At 29.6% G+C, this 11606-nt stretch overlaps 1 protein-coding gene across 5 annotated transcripts in view; it reads right to left on the bottom strand.

The window, feature by feature from the left end:
• Window positions 1–1209: 1209 nt before the first annotated feature.
• The window catches only part of LOC121373233 (putative per-hexamer repeat protein 5), a 52711-nt gene continuing 42314 nt past the window's right edge, over window positions 1210–11606 (bottom strand). For all 5 annotated transcript variants that reach the window (XM_041499732.1, XM_041499733.1, XM_041499730.1 and 2 more), the window contains 2 exons: window positions 3224–3277; window positions 1210–1443 (listed from right to left, as the gene is read on the bottom strand). In XM_041499732.1, coding sequence (XP_041355666.1) covers window positions 3255–3277 — 23 coding nt within the window. In that variant the 3' untranslated portion in view covers window positions 1210–1443; window positions 3224–3254. The remainder of the gene's footprint in view (window positions 1444–3223; window positions 3278–11606) is intronic.

Below are 11606 nucleotides of genomic sequence, written 5' to 3'. Positions count from 1 at the left end.
CTCAGCACATTTTAAACTACGGCTATTTGGTGTCTAACATATGGTTATTTCTACACTTGGTCTAGATAGTGAGAGAAAGGAAAGGAATGTTTGTTTAACGACACCTCAGCACATTTTAAACTACGGCTATTTGGTGTCTAACATATGGTTATTTCTACACTTGGTCTAGATAGTGACAGAAAGGAAAGGAATGTTTGTTTAATGACACCTCAGCACATTTTAAACTACGGCTATTTGGTGTCTAACATGGTTATTTCTACACTTGGTCTAGATAGTGAGAGAAAGGAAAGGAATGTTTGTGATTCTTCAAGCTATATTTCAACGCTTGATCAAGTGAAAATGGAAACATGGAAAAGCAGCAAGGGTTCTTTGATCTACCAGGGGACGGAATTTAGCTCAGTCGGATGAGCGTTCGCTTGAGGTGCTTGCGTCGCAGGATCGAACCACCTAGGTGGATCCATTAAAATAATAATTTTGTGCCCGTTCCAACCAGTGCACCACAACTGGACAAAGACCGTGGTATGTGCGTTCCTGTCTGTGGAAAAGTGCATATAAAAGATCCCTTGCTGCTTTAGGAAAATGTAGCAGGTTTCCTCTGATGTCAGAATTATCACACGTTTGACATCCAGTAGCCGATGACTAATTAATCAATGTGCTCCAGTGGTGTCGTTAAACAAAGCAAACATCAATTGATCTAGCAGTCACGGAGCACTGGTTGTGTCGACCGTGTTATTGTTATTATTACTACTACTAATACCCATTGGGCTATTTCTCGTTCCAGTCAGTGCACCACGACTGGTATATCAAAGGCCGTGGTATGTGCTATCTTGTCTGTGAGATGTTGCATATAAAAGATCCCTTGCTGCTAATCGAAACGAGTAGCCCATGAAGTGGCAACAACGGGTTTCCGGTCTCAATATCTGTGTGGTCCTTAACCATATATCCCACGTCATATAACCGTAAATAAAATGTGTTGAGTGCGTGGTTAAATAAATTATTTCCCTACTACTACTACAATAACAACAATCATAGTCATATTCACAATCAAGATCATCATCATCATCATCATCATCATCATCTTCATCAACATCGTCGTCGTTGTCATCACCAGCATCATCGTCATCATCGCCATTATCATCATTATTATTGTTTTTATGAAATTATATACAATAAATATTACTATTAAAAAAAGAAAATGAACAATGTAACCTCCAGTAATATTTTTATTGCATCTAATATATCTGATGGCTTTGACAAACAGGCTACAAACAGACAGGTGTGTTCGGGAGAAAACGCTACACGAAAACATGACGAGCGGGTATACAGGAAGGATAGAGACACAACGAGGGGAGATAATCCAGAAGATAGCTTGTTACATGTTTCACTCTTCAACTCAGCTGATGTGTTTTCTCCCAACTAAATGTGTCCCTGTCCTTTCGAAACCTGAAATAATAATAATAATAATAATAATAGTGGTAGCAGTAATAATAGTAGAAGTGATAATAGTAGAAGTAGTAGTAATAGTAGTAATAATAGTAGAAGTAGTAGTAATAATAGTAGAAGTAGTAGTATTAGTAGTAGAAGTAGTATTAATAATAGTAGAAGTAGTAGTAATAGTAGTAATAATAGTAGAAGTAGTAGTAATAATAGTAGAAGTAGTAGTAATAGTAGTAGTAGAAGTAGTATTAATAACAGTAGAAGTAGTAGTAATAGTAGTAATAATAGTAGAAGTAGTAGTAATAGTAGTAGTAGTAGTAATAGTAATAGTAGTAATAATAGTAGAAGTAGTATTAATAATAGTAGAAGTAGTAGTAATAGTAGTAGTAGCAGTAGAAGTAGTAGTAGTAGCAACAGCACCAACAGTAGTAGTAGTAATAGTAGTAGTTGTGGTGGTAGTAGTAGTAGTAGTAGCACTAACAGTAGCAGTAATAATAGTATTAGTAATAATAGTATAAGTAGTAGTAGTAATAGTAGTAGTAGTAGTGATAGTAGTGGTAGTGATAGTAGTAGTAGTAGTAGTAGTAGCAATAACAGTAGCAGTAATGATAGTATTAGTAATAATAGTATAAGTAGTAGTAGTAATAGTAGTAGTAGTAGTGATAGTAGTAGTAGTGATAGTAGTAGTAGTGATAGTAGTAGTAGTAGTAGTAGCAATAACAGTAGCAGTAATGATAGTATTAGTAAGAATGGTATAAGTAGTAGTGATAGTAGTAGTAGGGATAGTAGTAGTAGTAGTACTAGTAGTAGTTGTAGTAGTAATAGTAGTAATAGTAGTAGTAGTAGTAGTAGTAGTAGTAGTAGCAATAACAGTAGCAGTAATAATAGTATTAGTAATAATAGTATAAGTAGTCGTAGTAGTAGTAATAATAATAATAGTAGTAGTAGTAGTAGTAGTAGTAGTAGTAGTAGTAGTAGTAGTAGTAGTAGTAGTAGTAGTAGTAGTAGTAGTAGTAGTAGTAGTAGTAGTAGTAGTAGTAGTAGCAGAAGCAGTAGCAGTAATAATAGTAAAAGTAATAATATTCTTTCTACTACTACTACTACTACTAATAATAATAATAAGAAGAAGAAGAAGAAGATGAAACATGAAATAAATAATCAATCAGTCAGTCATTCATTTTAGTCAGTCGGTCAGTGAGTGAATCAGTCAATACTTCCTAAGACAAATATTCTTACCGACATACGAAGAGTGAATCAGTCAATGAATACTTCCTAAGACAAATATACTTACTGACATACAAAGAGTGAATCAGTCAATGAATACTTACTAAGACAAATATACTTACCGACATACAAAGAGTGAATCAGTCAATGAATACTTACTAAGACAAATATACTTACCGACATACAAAGAGTGAATCAGTCAATGAATACTTACTAAGACAAATATACTTACCGACATACAAAGAGTGAATCAGTCAATGAGTACTTCCTAAGACAAATATACTTACCGACATACAAAGAGTGAATCAGTCAATGAATACTTCCTAAGACAAATATACTTACCGACATACAAAGAGTGAATCAGTCAATGAATACTTACTAAGACAAATATACTTACCGACATACAAAGAGTGAATCAGTCAATGAATACTTACTAAGAGAAATATACTTACCGACATACAAAGAGTGAATCAGTCAATGAATACTTACTAAGACAAATATACTTACCGACATACAAAGAGTGAATCAGTCAATGAATACTTACTAAGAGAAATATACTTACCGACATACAAAGAGTGAAATTCGCTGATGATTTACTTCGCATTATTCATTAATTCTGAAAGGTAAAACAAACTAAATTATAGTAAATATATACGAATACATATTTAAAGGTGCATTGATCTTTCCGTCGACAAGGCTATCGTACGGAAGATCATTCGTTGTAAATGTCATACTGTATTATAACACGTCTCTTTATAATAACGGTTAAAACGTAAATGTACAATATCGAGTATTTGTTTAATATTTAAACCAACAATCTCACTTTTAACGATTTAAAACTCCAGCTCCATGATTTCATTAATATAAAAATAAATATACTAACAATTTTGCGATATGTATTTCCTCACATTTATTACAACTAATTTATTAAAGACTTAATAACAGTTTACATATATTGTGTTACAACTAATTTATTAAAGACTTACATAACAGTTTACATATATTGTGTTACAACTAATTTATTAAAGACTCAATAACAGTTTACATATATTGTGTTACAACTAATTTATTAAAGACTTAATAACAGTTTACATATATTGTGTTACAACTAATTTATTAAAGACTTACATAACAGTTTACATATATTGTGTTACAACTAATTTATTAAAGACTTACATAACAGTTTACATATATTGTGTTACAACTAATTTATTAAAGACTTAATAACAGTTTACATATATTGTGTTACAACTAATTTATTAAAGACTTACATAACAGTTTACATATATGGTTTTAACACTTTATGTGGTGGACATTTCAAACAACATACTAGTAATATGTTGGTTTTAACACTTTATGTGGTGGACATTTCAAACAACATACTAGTAATATGTTGGTTTTTAACACTTTATGTGGTGGACATTTCAAACAACATACTAGTAATATGTTGGTGTTTAACACTTTATGTGGTGGACATTTCAAACAACATACTAGTAATATGTTGGTGTTTAACACTTTATGTGGTGGACATTTCAAACAACATACTAGTAATATGTTGGTGTTTAACACTTTATGTAATGGACATTTCAAACAACATACTAGTAATATGTTGGTGTTTAACACTTTATGTGGTGGACATTTCAAACAACATACTAGTAATATGTTGGTGTTTAACACTTTATGTGGTGGACATTTCAAACAACATACTAGTAATATGTTGGTGTTTAACACTTTATGTGGTGGACATTTCAAACAACATACTAGTAATATGTTGGTGTTTAGTATGTGTTTAACACTTTATGTGGTGGACATTTCAAACAACATACTATGTTGGTGTTTAACACTTTATGTGGTGGACATTTCAAACAACATACTAGTAATATGTTGGTGTTTAACACTTTATGTGGTGGACATTTCAAACAACATACTAGTAATATGTTGGTGTTTAACACTTTATGTGGTGGACATTTCAAACAACATACTAGTAATATATTGGTGTTTCACACTTTATGTAATGGACATTTCAAATAACATACGTGTAATATGTTGGTGTTTAACACTTTATGTGGTGGACATTTCAAACAACATACTAGTAATATATTGGTGTTTAACACTTTATATAATGGACATTTCAAATAACATATTAGTAATATATTGGTGTTTAACACTTTATGTGGTGGACATTTCAAATAACATACGTGTAATATGTTGGTGTTTAACACTTTATGTGGTGGACATTTCAAACAACATACTAGTAATATGTTGGTGTTTAACACTTTATGTGGTGGACATTTCAAATAACATACTAGTAATATGTTGGTGTTTAACACTTTATGTGGTGGACATTTAAAATACTAGTAATACATACTAGTAATATGTAATTGGTGTTTAACACTTTATGTGGTGGACATTTCAAACAACATACTAGTAATATGTTGGTTTTTAACACTTTATGTGGTGGACATTTCAAACAACATACTAGTAATATGTTGGTTTTTAACACTTTATGTGGTGGACATTTCAAACAACATACTAGTAATATGTTGGTGTTTAACACTTTATGTGGTGGACATTTCAAACAACATACTAGTAATATGTTGGTGTTTAACACTTTATGTGGTGGACATTTCAAACAACATACTAGTAATATGTTGGTGTTTAACACTTTATGTAATGGACATTTCAAACAACATACTAGTAATATGTTGGTGTTTAACACTTTATGTGGTGGACATTTCAAACAACATACTAGTAATATGTTGGTTTTTAACACTTTATGTGGTGGACATTTCAAACAACATACTAGTAATATGTTGGTGTTTAACACTTTATGTGGTGGACATTTCAAACAACATACTAGTAATATGTTGGTGTTTAACACTTTATGTGGTGGACATTTCAAACAACATACTAGTAATATGTTGGTGTTTAACACTTTATGTGGTGGACATTTCAAACAACATACTAGTAATATGTTGGTGTTTAACACTTTATGTGGTGGACATTTCAAACAACATACTAGTAATATGTTGGTGTTTAACACTTTATGTGGTGGACATTTCAAACAACATACTAGTAATATGTTGGTGTTTAACACTTTATGTGGTGGACATTTCAAACAACATACTAGTAATATGTTGGTGTTTAACACTTTATGTGGTGGACATTTCAAACAACATACTAGTAATATGTTGGTTTTTAACACTTTATGTGGTGGACATTTCAAACAACATACTAGTAATATGTTGGTTTTTAACACTTTATGTGGTGGACATTTCAAACAACATACTATGTTGGTGTTTAACACTTTATGTGGTGGACATTTAACATATAGTAATTGGTGTTTAACACTTTATGTGGTGGACATTTCAAATAACATACTAGTAATATGTTGGTGTTTAACACTTTATGTGGTGGACATTTCAAACAACATACTAGTAATATGTTGGTGTTTAACACTTTATGTGGTGGACATTTCAAACAACATACTAGTAATATGTTGGTGTTTAACACTTTATGTGGTGGACATTTCAAACAACATACTAGTAATATGTTGGTGTTTAACACTTTATGTGGTGGACATTTCAAACAACATACTAGTAATATGTTGGTGTTTAACACTTTATGTGGTGGACATTTCAAACAACATACTAGTAATATGTTGGTGTTTAACACTTTATGTGGTGGACATTTCAAACAACATACTAGTAATATGTTGGTTTTTAACACTTTATGTGGTGGACATTTCAAACAACATACTAGTAATATGTTGGTTTTTAACACTTTATGTGGTGGACATTTCAAACAACATACTAGTAATATGTTGGTTTTTAACACTTTATGTGGTGGACATTTCAAACAACATACTAGTAATATGTTGGTGTTTAACACTTTATGTGGTGGACATTTCAAACAACATACTAGTAATATGTTGGTGTTTAACACTTTATGTGGTGGACATTTCAAACAACATACTAGTAATATGTTGGTGTTTAACACTTTATGTGGTGGACATTTCAAACAACATACTAGTAATATGTTGGTGTTTAACACTTTATGTGGTGGACATTTCAAACAACATACTAGTAATATGTTGGTGTTTAACACTTTATGTGGTGGACATTTCAAACAACATACTAGTAATATGTTGGTGTTTAACACTTTATGTAATGGACATTTCAAACAACATACTAGTAATATGTTGGTGTTTAACACTTTATGTGGTGGACATTTCAAACAACATACTAGTAATATGTTGGTGTTTAACACTTTATGTAATGGACATTTCAAACAACATACTAGTAATATATTGGTGTTTAACACTTTATGTGGTGGACATTTCAAACAACATACTAGTAATATATTGGTGTTTAACACTTTATGTGGTGGACATTTCAAACAACATACTAGTAATATGTTGGTGTTTAACACTTTATGTGGTGGACATTTCAAACAACATACTAGTAATATATTGGTGTTTAACACTTTATGTAATGGACATTTCAAACAACATACTAGTAATATGTTGGTGTTTAACACTTTATGTGGTGGACATTTCAAACAACATACTAGTAATATGTTGGTGTTTAACACTTTATGTGGTGGACATTTCAAACAACATACTAGTAATATGTTGGTGTTTAACACTTTATGTGGTGGACATTTCAAACAACATACTAGTAATATGTTGGTGTTTAACACTTTATGTGGTGGACATTTCAAACAACATACATACTAGTAATATGTTGGTGTTTAACACTTTATGTGGTGGACATTTCAAACAACATACTAGTAATATGTTGGTGTTTAACACTTTATGTGGTGGACATTTCAAACAACATACTAGTAATATGTTGGTGTTTAACACTTTATGTGGTGGACATTTCAAACAACATACTAGTAATATGTTGGTGTTTAACACTTTATGTGGTGGACATTTCAAACAACATACTAGTAATATGTTGGTGTTTAACACTTTATGTGGTGGACATTTCAAACAACATACTAGTAATATGTTGGTGTTTAACACTTTATGTGGTGGACATTTCAAACAACATACTAGTAATATGTTGGTGTTTAACACTTTATGTGGTGGACATTTCAAACAACATACTAGTAATATGTTGGTGTTTAACACTTTATGTGGTGGACATTTCAAACAACATACTAGTAATATGTTGGTGTTTAACACTTTATGTGGTGGACATTTCAAACAACATACTAGTAATATGTTGGTGTTTAACACTTTATGTGGTGGACATTTCAAACAACATAGTAATAGTACATATATTGGTTTCAAACACTTTATGTGGTGGACATTTCAAACAACATACTAGTAATATGTTGGTGTTTAACACTTTATGTGGTGGACATTTCAAACAACATACTAGTAATATGTTGGTGTTTAACACTTTATGTGGTGGACATTTCAAACAACATACTAGTAATATATTGGTGTTTAACACTTTATGGTGGACATTTCAAACATTTACTAGTAATAACACATATTTAGTACTAGTATATTGGTGTTTAACACTTTATGTGGTGGACATTTCAAACAACATACTAGTAATATATTGGTGTTTAACACTTTATGTGGTGGACATTTCAAACAACATACTAGTAATATATTGGTGTTTAACACTTTATGTGGTGGACATTTCAAACAACATACTAGTAATATATTGGTGTTTAACACTTTATGTGGTGGACATTTCAAACAACATACTAGTAATATGTTGGTGTTTAACACTTTATGTGGTGGACATTTCAAACAACATACTAGTAATATGTTGGTGTTTAACACTTTATGTGGTGGACATTTCAAACAACATACTAGTAATATATTGGTGTTTAACACTTTATGTGGTGGACATTTCAAACAACATACTAGTAATATATAGGTGTTTAACACTTTATGTGGTGGACATTTCAAACAACATACTAGTAATATGTTGGTGTTTAACACTTTATGTGGTGGACATTTCAAACAACATACTAGTAATATGTTGGTGTTTAACACTTTATGTGGTGGACATTTCAAACAACATACTAGTAATATGTTGGTGTTTAACACTTTATGTGGTGGACATTTCAAACAACATACTAGTAATATGTTGGTGTTTAACACTTTATGTAATGGACATTTCAAATAACATACTAGTAATATATTGGTGTTTAACACTTTATGTGGTGGACATTTCAAATAACATACTAGTAATATATTGGTGTTTAACACTTTATGTAATGGACATTTCAAACAACATACTAGTAATATGTTGGTGTTTAACACTTTATGTGGTGGACATTTCAAACAACATACTAGTAATATGTTGGTTTTTAACACTTTATGTGGTGGACATTTCAAAACAACATACTAGTAATATATTGGTGTTTAACACTAATTTATAATGGACATTTCAAACAACATACTAGTAATATATTGTGTTTAACACTTTATTGGTGGACATTTCAAATAACAGTTTAGTAATATATTGGTGTTTAACACTAATTTATTGGACATTTCAAACAACATACTAGTAATATATTGTGTTTAACACTAATTTATGGACATTTCAAATAACATACTAGTAATATTGTGGTTTTAACTACTTTATTGGTGGACATTTCAAACAACATACTAGTAATATTGTGTTTAACACTTTATTGGTGGACATTTCATAACAGTTTACATATATTGTGTTTACAACTAATTTATTGGAGATTTCAAATAACAGTTTACATATATTGTGTTACAACTAATTTATTAAAGACTTAATAACATTTTACATATAATATGTTGTTTTAACTAATTTATTAAAGACATTAATAACAGTTTACAGTATATTGTGTTTACAACTGGACATTTCAAACAACATAAGTAATATATTGGTGTTTACTTAAAGACATTTAAATAACATACTTTACATATATTGTGTTACAACTAATTTATTAAAGACTTCAAATAACAGTTTACATATATTGTGTTACAACTAATTTATTAAAGACTTAAATAACAGTTTACATATATTGTGTTACAACTAATTTATTAAAGACTTTCATAACAGTTTACATATATTGTGTTACAACTAATTTATTAAAGACATTTCAAATAACAGTTTACATATATTGTGTTACAACTAATTTATTAAAGGTTAATAACAGTTTACATATATTGTGTTACAACTAATTTATTAAAGAAATAACAGTTTACATATATTGTGTTACAACTAATTTATTAAAGACTTAATAACAGTTTACATATATTGTGTTAGAACTAATTTATTAAAGACATTTCATAACAACAGTTTACATATATTGTGTTACAACTAATTTATTAAAGACTTTCATAACAGTTTACATATATTGTGTTAGAACTAATTTATTAAAGACTTAATAACAGTTTACATATATTGTGTTACAACTAATTTATTAAAGACTTACATAACAGTTTACATATATTGTGTTACAACTAATTTATTAAAGACTTGCATAACAGTTTACATATATTGTGTTACAACTAATTTATTAAAGACTTACATAACAGTTTACATATATTGTGTTACAACTAATTTATTAAAGACTTACATAACAGTTTACATATATTGTGTTACAACTAATTTATTAAAGACTTGCATAACAGTTTACATATATTGTGTTACAACTAATTTATTAAAGACTTACATAACAGTTTACATATATTGTGTTACAACTAATTTATTAAAGACTTAATAACAGTTTACATATATTGTGTTACAACTAATTTATTAAAGACTTACATAACAGTTTACATATATTGTGTTACAACTAATTTATTAAAGATTTAATAACAGTTTACATATATTGTGTTACAACTATTTATTAAAGACTTGCATAACAGTTTACATATATTGTGTTACTACTAATTTATTAAAGATTTAATAGCAGTTTATATTTACTCATAACTGTGAAATGTGTTTACATATATTGTGTTTAACTAATTAGTAGCACTATTACATCATAATACAGATTTACTCATCATTATTGAATCATTTATAGATAATCACAATAACTTCGTTTACTTAGGATTGTGTGGTAATAAATCTATTTACAGATGTATCATTGTTTTTATTGGCAATTGTATGAAAACAGATTTATTCAGAAATATTAAAGATACACAGTTACATAATGACATATACTGGTAATTACAATATTTATACTTGTAGACATTTACTCACTTCTGTAAAATATACATTTACTCACTTCTGTACAATATACATTTACTCACTTCTGTACAATATACATTTACTCACTACTGTACAATATACATTTACTCAGTAATGTACAATATGCATTTACTCACTTCTGTACAATATACATTTATTCACTACCGTACAGTATACATTTACTCACTACTGTACAGTATACATTTACTCACTACTGTACAATATACATTTACTCACTACTGTACTGTATACCTTTACTCACTACTGTACTGTATACATTTGCTCACTTCTGTACAATATACATTTGCTCACTTCTGTACAATATACATTTACTCACTACTATATAAACGTTTGGTCACACCTGACTGTTATATTTACTCACTACTGAGGCGCTGCGTTAAAGCGACATACCTTAGTTTCAACCCGTGAGAATTAACACTAAGTTCAGTTAATCTACAAACCTGTAATACATTTGGATAAAATTACAATTGAGTGAAACATGAGTCTGTGACTTTGAAATGGTGAAATACCCTCTAAAAATAGATTAAAACTAGCTGTTACTTCTCAGCCACACGTGCGTTTTTAAAAATATGAGAAATGCATTTTGTGATATTAAAAACACTAAAAGACTTCGAATGTGCGGAAATGGATAATCTAAACAATAAAATCTAAGTAAAGTATGATTACAGTTATCAAAAACGGTTCTAATAGTAAACAATATGCCTTAGTGTTTAAAAACTA

This window comes from Gigantopelta aegis, chromosome 5, assembly GCF_016097555.1.
Source record: "Gigantopelta aegis isolate Gae_Host chromosome 5, Gae_host_genome, whole genome shotgun sequence".
Classification (NCBI taxonomy): Eukaryota; Metazoa; Mollusca; class Gastropoda; order Neomphalida; family Peltospiridae; genus Gigantopelta; species Gigantopelta aegis.
Note: the sequence above shows the minus strand (reverse complement) of the source record. Positions and strands in the feature narration are given on the sequence as shown.